The sequence below is a fragment of the Sturnira hondurensis genome, unplaced genomic scaffold, assembly GCF_014824575.4.
Source record: "Sturnira hondurensis isolate 20B ecotype Veracruz unplaced genomic scaffold, ASM1482457v3 Scaffold0001509, whole genome shotgun sequence".
Lineage (NCBI taxonomy): Eukaryota > Metazoa > Chordata > Mammalia > Chiroptera > Phyllostomidae > Sturnira > Sturnira hondurensis.
Window position 1 is genome coordinate 9,044,841 of NW_028074140.1, and position 18,363 is coordinate 9,063,203.

At 37.7% G+C, this 18,363-nt stretch overlaps 1 protein-coding gene and 1 pseudogene across 7 annotated transcripts in view; one reads left to right on the forward strand and one right to left on the reverse strand.

Annotated features, from left to right (window-relative positions):
- Positions 1-10,113, reverse strand: part of DMXL1 (Dmx like 1) — a 152,927-nt gene extending 142,814 nt beyond the window's left edge. For 6 of the 7 annotated variants that reach the window (XM_037029074.1, XM_037029073.1, XM_037029069.1 and 3 more), the window contains exon 1: positions 9,527-9,613. In XM_037029074.1, coding sequence (XP_036884969.1) covers positions 9,527-9,613 — 87 coding nt within the window. Of the gene's footprint in view, positions 1-9,526 lie in introns of all 7 variants that reach the window. The other variant, XM_037029048.1, reaches the window with a different exon arrangement.
- A 7,543-nt stretch (positions 10,114-17,656) lies between these two features.
- Positions 17,657-18,090, forward strand: LOC118975439 (prefoldin subunit 4-like; annotated as a pseudogene).
- Positions 18,091-18,363: the final 273 nt, after the last annotated feature.

Sequence of the window (18,363 nt, forward strand, 5' to 3'; positions counted from 1 at the left end):
AACTCCACAGGGTGGGGCAGAGTAACCCCTGTGGGCAGGACTACTGCTTCCCCTCAGGGCAGACACCACTCAGAGTGGGGCGGTCTGTCTAAGTAAGATGGCTTCTGCAGAATGGGGGATGACTTAGCGCCAGGTTCTGGTGGCTGTTCTTTCAGTCTACTCCCCAAACCCACTGGCCCCAGTCTTTCCTCAAGTGCCTCTCTAGTCCTCTGTGCCCTCCCTTTGCCAGAGCCCAGGGTTAGTGGCTGCAAATGAAAATTTATTCATTGGCCCTTTAAAAGGTTCTTTGCATCTCCAGGCTGTCAGTCCCTACCAGAGAGAAACCCCACCACTTTTTGCATCTGGACGTTTTCTGGGTACTTCTCAGGCTCTGGTGCTATTGGATGGGGAGCCCATCTTGGGGGTTAAACTCCACACTTCTCAGTGCGAATCCCCCAGAAATATTCCTCTGGCACTTTAGCTGCCACCTGTGGGAGCCCAGTCAGCCCTCTTGTATCTCCTCTGCATTCTGTACCAGTCATGTGGTGGTGAAACTGTGTCTTCTGTCTGTTCATGGTTATAAAAGGCTTCTCTCCTGCCACTATTCAGTTGCTTATTCCAGATGATTCCTCCGCAATTTTTTTGAAAATTTCAGATTGGTCCTGGGAGAAAGTTAGCATAGCTTCCACTCACTCCTCCACCATCTGGATCTCCTGTTTTTCTTGGTTTCTAATATCATTCCCACTAAAAGAAACCCAGATTCTCAAAAAAAAAAAAAAAGGCTAATTACAGGGCTGGGCTAGGGAAGCTATGAGAGCCCAGAGCACCTTCTTATGCCAGATAGTAGTGTTAAAAAAATAAAATATGGGGTAAAAATCATCAATGGATACCTATTCCTAGGGAAATTTTTGATAAAAATGAGGATATCTTCTGTATGGTCATAAAGTATCTTTCACTCACTGCTTATTATTATTGGGAAAAAGCAAACCTGTTTTACAGTGGAAACACTGGACAATACCTTGATGGGCCATCAAAATTAATATCACTAATGACAGATATCATGTGCCTCCAAAGGTGATATCCAGAGAAGGACACAACATCACTTACACATAATTTTGAGCAAAAATGAATAACCTCATTCCAATTAAGAGGAAACATCAGACAAATGCAAAATGAGAAAAGGTTTCTTTTTTTTTTTTTAGGGAGAGGGAGGTTCTATATTCTTCAAATGTCACTGTCAATGTGAAATTTTAAAAAGGAACAGAAAAACAATGCTTAAGAGACATGATAACTAAATGTTATACCTATCCATGGACTAAATCCTGAACTGTAACAGTAAAAATGCTGTAGAGGACACTGTTATATCAACTAACAAAACTAGAAGATGAATAATACATTATATAAAAGTACTATAAAAATACAAATTTATGAAGTTGGTAACTGCACTGTAATTATTTTGAATAATATCCATATTATGAAATACAAACTAAATCATTTAGGGTAAACAGTCATGATGTATATAACTCACCCTCAAATGGTTTAGAAAAAAATTTTTGTAGGAACACACATACAGTATGCATAAATGATAAAGAAAATAGGGTTAAATTATGATCAACAGCCAATCTAGGTAATAAGAATATGGTGTTCTTGCACTATTTTTAATTTATTTTCTATGCATGAAATTATTTCAAAATATTTATTTTCCATGTAGTAATGAAAACACCTAAAACCTAAATAATTATTTCCAAAACTATTAAAAATACTTCTATCTTCCAGAAACCAGTCATCTGAGCCTACTTTTTTCTCCTTGGCATTATGCTTCAAGGCCAATGCTTTTTGTTGCTATCCCATTTAACCATCATAACAAGTCCTAAGTTTATCCTCAGCAGAAATGTATCTAAATGTACACTAAGACACGTACAGGAACATTCATATCTACTCATAAAAGCCCCAAAGCAGAAGCTGCTTAAATATCCATCAACAAAGCAATGCACAAAATAAATTGTAGTATAATCATACAATGGAATACTAAAGCAATGATTATCAAATTCTGTGGTCTCAGGAATCCTTTGTACTTTTAAGAAAGTATTAAGGGTAACCATCCTCCCTTCCCTCTACCCTAAATCTTTAGTTTATGTGGGTTATTACTATTAATGTTTATTCTTTTAGAAATTAAAACAGAGAAAACATAATATACAAACTTCACTGGTAATCTAGACCTCCCAATAAATAAAAGCCCAGGATGAAATAACTTTATCAGTGAACTCTACCAAACATTTAAAGAAGAATTAATATCAATCTTCTTCAAATTCATCCCAGAAATTGAAGAAGAGGGAATACTTCCAAGTTTATTTTACAAGGTCAACATTACCCTGATACGAAAGCTAGACGAGAATACAAGAAAATTACAGACCAATATCCCTGATGAACAAAAATGCAAAAATCTTCAAGATACTAACAAATTGATACTAAAAACACATTAAAAAGTTCATATACTATAATCAAGTGGGATTAATCCCTGGGACACAAAGATCATTTAATAAAGGCATAAATAACAGGCTATACATAACAAGCTTTCACAATTAAGTAAGATTGTGAAATCTTTCTTCTAACATGAGAAGCAAGACATATGTGCCTACTCTCATGACTTCTATTCAACATATTACTAGAAATCCTAGACAGAGAAATTAAGCAAGAAAAAGAAATAAAAGACATTCAAATTGAAAAGATGTAAAACTGTGCCTGTCTGCATATAATATTATATAAAGAAACTCCAAAGAGTCCTCCAAAAAACTGTTAGAACAAATAAGTGAATACAGCAAAGTTGCAAGATACAAAATCAACACAGAAAAAATCAGTTTCACTTTTATATACTAACATTTTAAATTTTTTTTCAAGCAATCCAATTCATTATAGCATCAAAAAGAATAAAACACTTAAAAATAAATTTAACTAAGGTGAAAGATCTTATACACTGAAAACTGTAAGACACTGATTAAAGAGACTGAAGATGACACAAACAAACAGAAAGATATTTTGTTCTCGTGGATTGGAAGAATATTATTAAAATGTCTATGTGACCCAAAGCAATTTACAGACTGAATGCAATCCCTAGCAAAATTCCAATGGCATTTTTCAAAAAAAAAAAAAAAAGGAAATTGTAAAATTCATTTGGAACCACAAAATATCCCAAATAGCCAAAGCAATCTTGAGCAAGAAGGACTAAGTTGGAGTCATCATACTACTTGATTTCAAATTATATAATAAAACTATGATAATCAACAGTACAGTCCTGTCATAAAAACAGACATAGAACAAAGAAACAGAATCTCATACATAAATCCAAGTATATATAACCCACTTATCATTAACAAAGTCACCAAGAATACATCACAGAGAAGGGATAGTTTCTTCAATAAATTTGAAGAAATAAATGTGGCTGTCCACTTTCTTCCCAGTTGGGAAAACTGGACAGCCACATGCAAAAGACTGAAATGGAACTCTTATCTTACACCATACATAAAAGTCAACTAAAAATACAGATGTGAACTGCAACCAAAAAACTTCTAGAGGAAAACAAGGAACAAGTTCCTTGACACTGGTCTTAGTGATGACTTTTGTTTATTTGACACAAAAAGGAAAGCAAAAGCAAAAACAAACAAGTGGGACTACATCAAACTAAAAAATTTCTGCACAGCAAAAGAAATGACCATACCTGACAAGGACTTCATATTCAAAATAGCTATGGAATTCATACAACTCAATAGAAAAAAACAAAAACAATCCAATTTTTAAAAGGGCTAAGAACTTCAATAGAAATTGTTCCAAAGACATACAAATGGCCAATACATACTTAAAAAGATGTTCAACATCACTAATCATAAGGGAAATATACGTCAAAACCACAAAGAGCTATGACCTCATACCTGTTCAAACGGTTATTGTAAAAAAAGACAAGCAAATGAGTTTTGGTGAAGGTGCTGAGAAAAAGCAATCCCTGTGCCCTCCTGATGGAAATGTAAACTGAAATAGCCTCTATGGAACACAGTTCTTCAAAAAATAAAATAAAATTATATCGTCCAGCAATCCTGCTTCTGGGTATACATCCAAAGATGATGAAATCACTATCTAGAAGAGATAGCTGTATTCCTATAGTTATTGCATAATTGCTCCTAATAGCCAAGACATAGGAACAATCTAAGTTCCTGAAGGATGAATGGATATATACAATGAAATATTATTTGGCCATGAAAAGGCAATCCTATCTTTTGTGACAACTTTAAGGGTATGGTGCTAAGTGAAATAAGTCAGACAGAAAGAGACAGCATGTATTTTACTTACATGCACAATCTAAAAATATTGTACTATTAGGAACAGAAAGCAGAATGGTGGTTGCCAGCGTGTGAGGGGTGGGGGAAATAGGACATGCTGGTTAAAGGGCATAACTTCCAGTTATCAGATGAGTAATTTCCAGAGATTTCATGTACAGCATGGTGACTATAGTTAATAATACTGTATTGTATAGTTGAAAATTGCTATGAGAGTAAACCTTTAATATTCTCACCAAAACAATAACACAGCAGCAATTGTGTGAGTAAAAGATGTGTTTAATTAACCTTATTGTGGTAAACATTTCACTACATATATATGTAAAGTCAACACATTGTATATTTTAAGCTTATACAATGATTTATGCCAATTATATATTAATAAAACTGGGGGGAAAGAGCTAAATCAGTACAGATGATCGAAACTGGATATCTTCCTAAATGACCTGAAATAGACATTTTGTTACAGGTAGCTCTAATAATTATTAAAATTATTTCAAGTCTCTATGGTTTATATAACATGATGAGGTAATAAGGAAGTACACGCTTGTACATGCACACATACACACACACACACACAAAAAAGGAAAAAAACCCTGTAAATTAAATTAAATAATACCTTTAATTTAAAATGGGCTACACATAAATTTAAAATATTTTGCCACTAAATTCTTTAATAAAAATCATCTATCTACTAGTTTTAAATAAAAACCTAAGATGTAGCACAACAAATTATATTTCTAGAACAAAATCTAAACTACTTTTACAGATTTTTCTAAAATAAATTATTCTCAAAAATTCACTTCAAAGTACCTTGGCTATATTGTGGAAGGTTATCAAAACCATAAGAACAGCACTGGTTTATCAAATAAACTGTCGTGTTATTTTGTCTGCAAAGTTAATTGGTACACTAGCTGCTTCTGACTATAATCAGAGCAATCTATGACTCACCAATTAAAATTAAATTGGCAAATGAAAATCTTTACTATTAGGCACATGTGATGTTAGGTTTACTGACTGAGACTAAATGAGATGCACAGGAAGAACTGAGTTCATACGTGTGCTAGCAAACATACAATAAAAACATGTAATTTAACTTTAAATTTTGGCAGAAAACCAGCTGGAATATTCTACATTTCAAAAATTATCTAAGACTGTAAGAGTCAGTATTCTAATCTGGAAATCCTGAGATTTCTGTAAAACATTTAGATTTCCTGTTTTTACCAACAATGCCAGGTAAATATTCCAAAGAATATCTTCCTGGTATATTTCCTGGATAAATGACTTATATTTGGTATGTAGTAATTAACATTATTCTCACTTTCAAAAAACAATGTTAAGAATTAGTATTACTTCAGTAATCTTAAAGGCCCTTTAATTCTATTTAAAACACAGTATTTTAAAACAGGACAAATTTTTAAAACAAAGTCTAATTTAATACTCATAATGGCATACGAATACCACAAGAACTTCTTTCTCCAGGTGCGAACAGTATTAAACTTTTCCCTCCTGTATTCTCTCCACCCACAAAGATTCACATTCTCCCTGCAAAAAAAGAACCTTTCCATCCACCCACCTTTAATGTATTCTATGGAGTAGCCATTTTCAACCAGTGTCCCACAATAATTTTTTAAAACATACCATACCTGACTATTCAGTCAGGGACACTGACCTCTTCTCCTTTAAAGCATCAAATAAATAAATGCCAACAGCCCACACAATAACCATCCAGTGTGAATGTCCTGTCTTGAACAATAAATACATCATCATATAATAGAGCTGCAACTTACTGGTCACACTGCATATTAAAGTTGCATCTGATTGGTACCAGAATCCTTATATATATAAGAATAGGTACCTGATTTTTTTAAAAAGTCACTCTGGAGCAAGAAAGGTAGGTAATTACTATTACCACCACCACCACTACTACTACTACTACTATTACTACTACTACTGTTACTACTACTACTACTACTACTACTACCTCTACTGCTACGACTGTTGTAAATCAATCAAAATTGTACCTATTTTTTGTCAGAGTATGCAAAAAATATATTTTTGGCATGCCACCAAATTTTAGTAGTCAATGTATACCATAAGATGGAAAATACTGAAAATCACTGCTCTAGAGTGAATAAAAATTAAACTAAAGAATGCTTACTATGACAGAAAGTAGAGGAAGGAGGAGAATGCTAATGAAGCCTTAATCCTCTACCAACAGCCAGATAGCTGCAGTCAGTCTCCTGACTTCTTATCTGGCTCACCTTGGCTGGGAACACTGGGTTTCCTAATTCAAAAGGGAGCCTGGACCTATAACATGTTTACTTTCCCTCCTACAGCAAAGACCTTTAAATCCATAGTAGACACAGAAAGTCAAACAGTAAAACAATCTATTTGTCTCTTAGAAATTATTTCCCTCCCCATTTCATTCAGTTTCAATACTAAGTATGAATAAATTACAAAATGAAAAGAAAAAAAGAAATTAAAAAAGTTTACACTTTTACCTGCCCCAGATACACAACTAACTATAGAGGACCAGGCTGGAAATCAAATCCAGCTAATGACTCTAGTATTAGGTCTCATCAGTACTTTAACTGCTGTTTTAGATGCTCACAATGAAGCCATGCAAAACATATACAAGGTAAGGCTGGTTAATGATATAATGAAAGTGTAAGTAGTGCTCTGAAAATATTAGATATAGTCACTGCCTACTGGAAGCTTTCATACTAAGAGCAAAGTCAAAATAGTTTAATGCCGGTTTAAGTAATAAAAAAATATCTAATTCTTGAATGCACTAACTATATCAGTAATTGTATATTTTAAACTCTAGACCCCATGAAAAATGGCATTCAATTTTATTTTAATTTAAAACTTGACACACTTGATAGGAAAACAGGGTTTCAACTCTTGTAATCTTTCAAAACAAAACCATATAAGTTATCTGCAAACATGCAAAAGGGACAAACAAACACAGGACTATCTTCACAGTATGCATAACATACCAGGAGGAATAAAAGAATTCTTCACAGGGGACCGGTGAGAAAAAGGCCTCATGTCCTTACCTTAAGTAAAACTGGAATTTAGAGAGATTTTTTTTTTTAGTCTGCACATACTATGTACCATTAATGTTTGCTATTTTTTAATCAAAGAAAAAGAATTCAAAATCAAAAGCAGTTATGTTTGCTATTTTTCTATCAAAGAAAAAAATTCAAAATCAAAAGCAGTTAAAAAATAAAATTCAAGATGTAAACAGTAGATTCTGCTCTTAACATAAAAGAAAAATGGGCAATTCCAAGAGAGGTAAATTTAATACATATATTTTTTCCCCAGGAAACTGAGGGCAAAAAATTTAGTTTACAACAGAACTATCAACTCACTGTCAGAAATGAATTGGCTGCAAAGGAAAAAAGGTGATTGTCAATCCTTAAACCACCACCAAAACTACAGAGAACTGGGTCTCTTCACACTGAACAACGACAAAAAATTATTTTTGGTCTATTTACTGGAACACTTCCTGAGATCTTGAAGAAATCTTCCGTAGGCTTGGTGGGAGATTAAGGTCTGGTCTACGGAAATGGACTTTCAAATTCAGCAGGAGGAACAACAAGCTGCATGATGCTGCAGGAGACTACATATAATTTGGCACATTAACTCACCTCTCCTTTAAAATAACATGGAGGCATGCATCAAAGTTTTATATACACTTTAGATGGATCATCTACGTATATAAATACGTGCTTTGAAGTTCACACCACTGCTTATATAGATCCTTCAAGTTCTTAAAATTTATGTAGGAGCACTCACATAACTTTACAGATGTTACCATCTTATAATCTCCACTGAGAAAACCTCCTTGAGTAGATGCTGTCTATTCCCTCCCTCTAAATAGCAAGAGCAGAGTACACAACTACAGTTGTTCACTGAAGTCTCCAAGTTCACTCTTCTGATTATTCTCGCTAAGTTAACATTTAGAATTAGAATCTCTAAAGCTGCTAAGGTCAAGTGCAAACTGACATGTGCATATGTGACTGTACAGGGGAAGTACAGACCATTTTAAAACAAAGTATTTGGTTGGCATAAATCTAAGCACAATTCAGGAATTAAATGCCTGCACCATGTTAAATAATAACCATTATTTATTCTGGCTGACAAAGACAGCACATACAAAAGTCGAAAGTAGACAAAAAGAAAAACTGGTATCTGTCAAGCAGTTTACTTTGTTTCACTTGTCTATGCAAACTTTAGTTTTACTTTTAATCATAACTAAGCCATAGCTACACAAGTTGTAGCGTCAGCATTATAAATACATTGTTTAGATATAGGGCTACATGTGAATACTGACTTACAGTTTGAAGTTATTATAAAAACTATAATTAAGGTAGAAATTTCCATTATAGTAGTAAGAACGCAGAAATTTGGGGCCCTCTTCCTTCCAATATTCTGGATAAGACTAACGAAAAAGCAAATCACTTTCATTAAACCTTGAATTTTCACTACATAGCAAAAAAGGAGTTTTGCTGAAAACACTAATACAACTTTTAGTAACTGATGTAAGCAGTACAAAATAACTAAGTTCCCCAGGACACTAAACGGTTACAGATGAAATTCAATGGACCACGGGAGTAAATTATTTATGAAGAATACTTTTTCTTTCTAAAGTTATTCCTCGGTAAATTTGAAGAAAAATTGAAAGCGCTGTCTCACTATATTTTAACTCACGCTACTTGTTAACATTTGGTAACTGAAGACACCCACTCTTTCTAACTGCAAGGACACTTGTCCTTAATCTAGAATAACAAGTGAAATCAATCCCAACTATTTCTAAACTTAACAATTTTTGTCTATGCAGCGGAATAATGAAAAGCTTCCCACTACCGCCCTCCCCCCACCCCGCCCCTACACACACGATTTTTGTATAAACGACTTTGGCATGCCCAAGGACGGCAGACTAAACACTTAAAATACCCCCACAAAACATTCTGACTTCCAACTTTAGGGTCTGTACAATAAGTACCTAAAAGACCAAAAGGTTTCTGCCCCCTTCCCTCCCCAAGGCCAGTTGCGCCGGACCCTAGGGGACGGGGGCCTCTGTGAGGACCTGGGGGGCTCCCAAGGGGGCGACGGCCCATGCTCGGCCTCTGCCGGGCATTCAGGGAAGAGCCTGACTGACTCAGGGACGCGGACACATCACGGGCGACGCAGAACCCTCCCTTACCCACCGTGAAGTGCTGGTCTCCGACGCTGCCCACGGAGAAGCAGTGGTCGCCGGGGTTCACAGCTCCGGTCAGCACCTGGTGCAGGTTCATGTCGGCGCCTTAGTCCAGCAACGGACGCTGCGGACCGCTCATGCTCTGGATCTGCGGCGGCTTCCCTCCCTCCTTCCCTCAGGGGCGGCGGCCGCTCAGGGGCCGCAACCCTGACAGCTGCGGGCGCCTGGAACCGGAGCCGCTCAGCTGGGGTCCGGAGCTCATCCCGAGCCCCGGCGGGCTAGGCCCGAAGGGGGCGGGCCCCCGGGCGGGCGGAGCGCCGAGCCAGTCCGCGCACCTGTCGCAAACCAGCGCAGGCCCAGGTGAAGCTTGGGGTCCGCTCTGGGACCGCGACCCCGGCCGGCTCAACGGCTGGAAAGGCCCTGCTGACCACACACTTCTGGGGTCTGGGTGCCTGCTTTTGAAGCAGGCCGAGTAGTGTAGGCAGCACTCGCTTGCCCTCCAAGCCTAACCTGTCCCGTCCCGGCTCTGGTATCAGCCACCCCAACAGGCCTGGACCGCTCACTACTTGTCTCCTGGTCCTTTCGCTCAAACTATCGCGAGATTTCCCGCGGGAAAGTGGAATACTGCGGCAGAGTCTTTTTTTTTTTTTAAACCACTATACAGTTTACCAATCAGCAAGTGGATAAGAAAACTCCTCTCTAGATGCTGGCCAATCCCGAGCTCCATTCCACCTAGGGCTCCTCCCACTACTGAGGAAAGATGGGTGTTTTAGAGGCTGGAGAGCGACTTTGTCCATTTCGTTGTTGAACTTAAGAATCCTGGTAGAAATGTAATGATCCTAGAATGAGATGACAGTTTTTAAGTCATGCTTTAGGTTAGGGCTTAGTCTGAATGTTTCGTCAGAAAATGTAAAAGGGTGAGGTACGTTAGAAATGAAATTGTGGTGTCCTCGGTCCTAAGAGAGACTACAAATCCCAAGAAGCATCGCACCTCTAGGCAGCTCAGGAGTACTCCTAGTAAAGGCGACTCTGGAATTGTCTCTATCCTGTGGTTGTTGATGGAACCTGTGTTTCTAACTTACTGAACAGGATAATTTTGAAAGATTTAGACACTTGACAAGTTCTAAAATGTTTTTGCCTAAGTTTGTCAGTAACTATAGTAATAGTTACCATAGAAGTTATTATAGAAGTTGTGCTATAGTAATCCTGCCTCAGCCCTGAGTTGAGTGTTTTGGAAAACCTAAAAATTCCGATTAGTGTCACAGGTACAACTGAGATTCCAACTCTCCTTGTATTTTGACACAACTTTTGTATTATTATTGATAATACATTTGTTTTTACAGGGTCCTGCAGAAGTAACACCTGCTTTATAGTGGTTGGTAGGGTGTAATAGTGTAACAGGCAGGGTGTAAATAGGTGTAATAATTTATAGTTTTAATTTGAACATTTCACCTAAAATGTCATATGGTGTGCTTGAGTGTGATGTTGTTATGTTACATATTACATGCTTATGATCTTGTAATAAAAGATCTTGTAATTCCCTGGCTGGTGTAGCTCAGTGGATTGAGTGTGGGCCTGTGAACCAAAGGGTCACGGCTCAATTCCCAGTCAGGGCACATGCGTGGACTGCAGGCCAGTTCCTGGCAGGGGATGCACAAGAGGCAACCACACATAGATATTTCTCTCCTTCTCCTCTTCCTTTTCCCTCTAAAGATAAGTAAATAAAATATTTTTAAAAGATCTTGTAATAAAAACAGGGGCATTATATGTGCCGGACCCTGTATGTATCCTCCCATACACTGCTAGGGGAAGACTGTGCCCTGCTCATCTCTGTATCTCCTAGTATCCAGCACAGTCCCAGTTCCAATTTATAATTTTCATTTTAGTAAATATTGAATGAATGAATGTAAACAGGAACTCTCCACCTAATAAGAAAAAAGTAGCTTTTTAAAAAAATTACTCAATCTATTTTATATACTTTTATTGCAGTAAAAAAAATGGAGCCTTCACATTAATACCTGGCTGGAAGGAGTACTGGTATAACAGGGTGCAGAACTCAAGGTGGGGTTTGGAATGGGGTCCAGAACTCAAGGTGTCTAGGGAATATTAGAAAGACACATGAGATGTCCTCACCTCTTCCGCCCCACAGGTGTGAGTTGAGGAAAGGGACCAATGGAGCAGGAACATGCAGAGCTGTTTTGTGCAGCAACAGCTTTGCAGCTAATCTCTGGCATGGTCATTTAACATATCTATAACTTTTAACTGGTTTCATAAATATGTTAAATAGCTGTGGCCATGCTTTGAGCCAGGGAGAAGGGAGTGACTTCTACCCAAGATGTAACTGGGGCAGGTCCCCAAGTTACAGTGCCTGCGTGAGATCTTGGAAATGATTGGCTCCATGACATGGGGCCACGCCTGCCCAGACTCATTATGGTGGCCCAGTAAAGCTGGAAGGATGTGAGAGTGCTGGCAACTGTAGCCAATTATAGGAGGAGTCAGAAATGGGGCTGCCGAGGAGGACTGGTGTAGGGATTTAAACCCAGGCATGGCAGCCACGTGAGAGAGAGCCATGCTTCTGGCAGATTGGAGACCCCTGCAGCCATGTGAGTGAGAGAGGACCACGTGGCTGTGGCAGTGCGTAGAGCCACGTGCTTTTGGAAAGAGTGGGGACCCCCATAGCTGCGGGTAGAGAGAATCACCATGCGGCTTTAGAAGAGAATCGCCACTCGGCTTTGGCAGAGTGGTGACCCTCCCCTCCTCCACGGTTCTGGTGGAGGAAAGAACCATGCGGTTTTGGCCAAAGTGCATACTCCTGCAGCTTTGGTAAAAGTACCACATGGCTTTGGGGTGCTCCCTTTGGCCACGTGGCCTGGGAAGCAGGAGAGACTTTGCCTGAAAAATGGGTACAAAGAACTCTTGCCAGTAGGCCATGAGAAGGTGCCACATGGCTTTGGATTAATTAGCGATCCTGCCTAAATGGCGGCACAGCTGATGCTGCCAGGAGCCTGAAACAAGGATGTGTGCTTCTTTCCTGAGTTACGGTACCCTGAATTAGGGGCAGGGGCAGAAGGAAGCACTGTTTGCATCTGTGGGTATCCTAAAGGACTTTGATATTTTAAATGAAGACGTTAGGTCACTACTTTAAGTCTGTATAGCATTAGATAAATATTTCCTTTCCTTTTCACAAATCTCTGGCATTGAGAGATGTCTTTCCTATAGGGTGGTGGACATAATGAACCTTGGCCCCTTTTGTTCTGTAACACTAGTAATTTTACTTCATTTTGCTTTCCTTAATTTTTTTGCAATGTACATTTACTTTGTTTTTGAAGGAAAAGTTTACGAAAAATCCAAGTTTAAGAGCCATCTCCCATTTTTTAAAATATTTTTGTACATTTTATTTATTTATTTATTTATTTATTTATTTATTTATTTATGTTTAGAGGGGAAGGGAGGGAGAAAGGGAGAGACATATCAATGTATGGTTGCTTCTCATGTGTCCCCTGCTGGGAATTGGCCTGCAACCCAGGCATGTGCCCTGACTGGGAATCAAACCACAGTTGTTTGGTTCACAGGCCCACACTCAATCCACTGAGCTACACCAGCCAGTGCCCATTTTTTTAATTTGAAAGATGTAAAAGAATTCTGTTATTTATTTCAGTCTTTTCATAAAAATGAGGGACTTAAAACTTAATTTGTGATTAAAAGAACTATTCTATTGAGTTCTAACATACAGTTCAATTTGTATTTTAATTATTAATTAAAATTTTATTTTAAATGGCTTTAAGTAAGTGTTATATTGTAGACTCTAAATCAAGATTTTACTATGTCTTTCATAAATTTTGTCTCTGGCTCTAAAGCTTAACATGTTTACTCATTCCAACCTGCCAAGTTTTTTATTTTGAAGGGCATGCAGTGTAGCAAACTGAAAGAAACTACGCAACCTAGTAGTTAGGAAACCTGAGATCTACTTCTAATCTTGCTGTGTAACCTTAGAAAGTCTCATTAATTTTAAGACTCTTTTTCCTTATCTGTAAAATTAGCAAGTTTAACCTGATTATCATTTTGCTTGGCTTTTTCATTCACACAACTCTGTACATCTGTTAATTTTTATTAAATTCCTTTAACCTTGAGATATATTCCCTGAGTTAGAATCATGGCTTAACTACTCAAATTATTTAATCTCCCATGCTTTACTTTTCTTGTCTATGAAGTGAGAATAGTAGATTTCTTTCATAATTATCATGAGGAATAAATGAGAACATTGTCAGAATTCAGTGGATGTTAGAAATTTTATTATTTTATTTTTAAATAAACCTAATGTTTTGACATATACTTCCTCTTTCTAAGGTTTTCCAAACAGTGACAAAACTCAGTCCAAATCAAATTTTCCAGGGATGTTTAAGACTGCCTCAAATGCTCTTGAGGCCATCCCAGTCTATATCCAAAACTATGGGGTTACAAAAGCTAATGAAAAACAAGAACATTCTTTTGCCTCTGTCCACTGTCAGCAAAGTAGACTACATATTTCATCTGCCAAAAAATTTTATTCAGGGAAAAGAAAGGATTTTAATCCAGTGCATAAAGCCATGTTGAATCAGACACAAGAAGAAAAGAGCAAGGAGGAAATTCTTATTACAGGGAAAAAGGAAGTGATGGAGAGTGAAAGGTTTTCTTAGGCTCCGCCGAGGAAGAAATGCCAATCAGCAACAAAGTTAGGCGGTATAGAGCTTTATTGGGGTTTGCATGCCCAGGTGAGGTCCGCCCGGTGCGCAGAGTGAGGCCATGGAAGTCGAGCCCAAGCAGGGGATGTGGTGGGGGGGGGCGCTGTATTTTGGTTGGTTCTCTTTGTGAGAGCTGGGGATTGGTCCCCTTTAAACAAAGCAGCAAAACATCATTGGTGGTTTTCCTCGGGCTCAGGTTGCTATGGGGAAAGCCTGCCCTTTCAGCTCTCTGGTTTGACATCAGCTGTTTTTTCGGGGTTGTAGTTCAGCCGCCATTTTGTCCTACTCCGCCACCCATCCTAACTGAGAGGGGCTGTTGTGACCATAAAGCTTTGTTAGAAAAATTGAGCTCTTCCCATGGGGCTTTCCCTACAGATGAAGGATGAATGGTGTGAAAGCTCTTCCCACAGGCCCTCCTGATTCCTGTTTTGCCTAAGGTCTCTGTCATTAATTATGACACCTTTTATCTTAAATACTTTACCACCTCATTAAATTGCCCATTAAACCATCTATATCTGATATACAGGAAAATGAATTATTTCAATGAGACAACTAAATGCTTGTAATTATCTACTACTTCCCCTGCAACTCTGGACTGCTATTTGGTTTTATATAGCCTTTGAGCTAAGAATGTTTTTTTACATTAAAAAAATTCTTATCCTCACCCAAAGGAATGTTTTCATTGTTTTTTGGGGGGGAGGTGGAGAGAGAAACATTGATGTGAGAGAAAAACATTGATTGGTTGCCTTCTGTACACACCCTGACCAGAGATCAAACCTGCAACCTAGCTGTGTGCCCTGGTCAGGAATTGAACCCACAATCTTTTGGTCTATGGGACAATGCTCCAATCAACTGAGCCATACTCACCAGGGTTTACATTTTTAAGTGGTTGAAAAAATCAGTGCAGGAATAATTAATGGTACATGAAAACTATATGAACTTCACATGTTCATTAATAAAATTGTATTGGAACACAAACAAGCATAGTATCCGTGGCTGCTTTCACACTACAATTGCAAAATTGAGTAGTTTCAACAGAGACTACTAGCCAAAAGTATTTACTATTTGGCCCTTTAGAGAAAAAGTTTGCTGATTCTTGACCTTTAGGAAGGATTCTCTATTGCTCTGTGAGCTATGAAATAGTTTTTGCTATGCAGAATTGTTATTTTACTGTATGTCAGCTTAATTAGCAAAACATTAATATTAATGATTATACAAGCATATTTAATATATCTATTGTGTGTATCCCTGACTCCCCAATATTTGTTGTAGCACAGTGTAGATACTCACTAATAGCTGAATGCAAAGATGAATATAGACAGAACCTTACTTATGTATATTTAAAAGTTTCCTTGAAAGAATTATCCCAGAGGTGGCCATAGGTAAGTAATCCTTTTGCTTTAAACTGCTGCTCTTCATAAATCACCTCCTAATGACACTCACCTCTTCTTAACAGTGGTCTACCCAATTCTAAATTCAGTCCTGACTTCTTATTCAACTTGAGTGTCACTCTAACCTTGTGGCAGAATTAGTAAGGAAAAGAAATGGAGGAGAAGGTAAATTATACAGGTCTCTGCTTTTCATCATGCTCTCTCTGTAGCCTTCTCCCGAGAGCCACAAATCTAACTCCTAACACAACACACACACACACACAAACACACACACAATCCCAGGGAATTCTTGAATCTAATTAACCCCTGAACTGTAATATCATTATTTCCTTTGAATGCTCAAAGGTTGTGTGTTTTTGTATTTTTTTTAGGTTTTTTTTTCAGTTTCTTTAGTTTTATTTCTAAGAAATAAAAGAGGAAGGCTGGCTGTAAAAAAGGAAGTCTTTTTTAAAAAGTAAGATTCTGTATATTTTGCATTATTCCTAGCAGCAAAATCTCTTAGAAAACAAAGTACTGCAGTTTCTGGGGCTGGCAGGTCAAAGAGAAATTATGCTTTCTTCAGTGCTAGTCTTAAAGGGGAAGAGACATTTTTATTAAAGACTCAACGGTGGTGACAGTGTAAAGAAAGAAAATAGGCTGAATTCTGAGATCGTTGTGGTGGAAAAGAAGTGTATAGGAAGCCAGCTCAGATTGAGAAGTAATCATGCCTCTTTCTCATTCTCCAATTTCCTTGTATTACCCTCCTCCCAGCCACCCTCATCCTGAACTCATCCATGTAAATCCATTTCTTCCCAGGACCCTGCCACTGCAGCCACCAATAGAAGCTTCAGTCCCCATTGCCAGCACCCAATAAATGAGAGAGGTAAGAAGTAAAGGGAGTCCCTAATCCCATAACTAAGGCTGAATTGGGGCAAGGGCTTTGTTGCTGAATTTCTCCCAAACATTCCAAACTCATTATCTCATAAAAATAATATGAGGGACCCCGTGCAACTAAGACATTGACTGCCCCAGGACCCTGCCTGCACTGCCCACAGCAACGTCAGTATAGCCTAATTGATCAGGAATATTATTGGTTATATACATGTTTCAACAATGATATAGGACTCTAGCCGTCATTTATAATGTTACTATGGAAAAATTAATTCCAATATCTCTAAAATTTGGAGATTGTTATTAAATACTCTTGGCTCACACTCACTCAGCTGGAACTTTCTCCCCCCTTAAGGTGTTTGCATGTAAAGGGCAGTTATTGATAAAAGCTACTGTTTATTAAACACCCACTGTACAATGTAATAGGCATTTTCTTTATCTCATTTAAGTCTCAAAACACAATAAGGATAATTAATATCTCTGTTTTCCAAATAAAGAAACCTAGACTCAAAGAGATTAAATAACTTGCCCAAGGTCATATTAGATCACCCAAGAATCTGAGCTCAGATCTCTTAGGCTGCATAGGCCCTCTATGTGTTCTCCAAAATCTCCTGAAACCCAAAGGGGAATACTGGTTGAACCTGGTTGAACCTGGTTGGGTAAGGTGCTGGCAAGGTAAGAAGAGACAGGAAAGGTGAGTCAACTTCTTTAAATCACATCTTTAGTGATCCTCTGGTAGAAAACAACAACAACTATCTTTTACAACAGTTTTCTCCTTTCCTTCTTCACAACACAGGAAAGCTGGCCTTCTTACATTATCCCACTCTGAAACTATAAAAGCCAACCTTTTAAAAAAATAGGTAAAGTAAACATCTCCAAACAAAAACTCCATGAGACTCAGCCAATTACGGAAATATTCACTTGGTTAAAGGCAAATACTTCTAAGAGAATTTTTGACCTATAAGTCACACCAAACAGTTTTGCCTTTTATCAAGATGAGGCTCTTCTTGTGCTTATTGGAATTTTCATTAGGATGAAGCAGAAGTCCAGAGATGTAATTTTTCTCTTTCTCCTCTTCCCCATCATTGTGGTGTGTGCAGTTGACTCTGTTTCTTTCAAATTTTCAGGATCAAGTAATTACTGGCCATGAAGATATGAGCCACCATGAAGGCATCTGCAGAAGATGTGGATGTTACTTTGGAAGATCAACAAATGATAAGCAGATTTGCAGAGAAAACAAGTAGAATCTCAGAGATGAAGGAAGAAATAGACTTAAAAAAGAAATAACTCCAAAGTTTAGAAGATGCTTGTAAGGATATCATGTTTTCAGATGACAACTCTCTAATGATACCTTGTTAAATTGGCAATGCTTTCATTAGCTATTCTTAAGAAGAAACATAAGAAAGGATAGAATAAGAAAAGAAAAAAAGCAAAAATAAGCTGATGCTTTTGAATTGGAGTGGAAACAATTCAGCTGGTGTTAGCAGATTTAAAATTTCAGTTATATGCAAAATTTAAGAGCAACATAAACCTTGAAGCTGATGAAAGTTAAACATTTTTATAATAATTTTAAAATGTGTTTAATAAACTTGAATATTGTTTAAATCCTTCCCCTTCTTCAAATGATATAGAGCCCTGGATGGTGTGGCTCAGTGGATTGAGTGCTGGCCTGCAAATCAAAAGGTCTCGGGTTTGATTCCCGGTCAAGGCACATGCCTGGCTTATGGGCCAGGTCTCCAGTTGGGAGCATGTGAGAGTCAACTAACTGACGTTTTTCTCACACAATGATGTTTCTCTCCCTCTCTTTGTCTCTCCATTGTCCTCTCTCTAAAAAGAAATAAAAATAAAATCTTTTTTAAAAATTA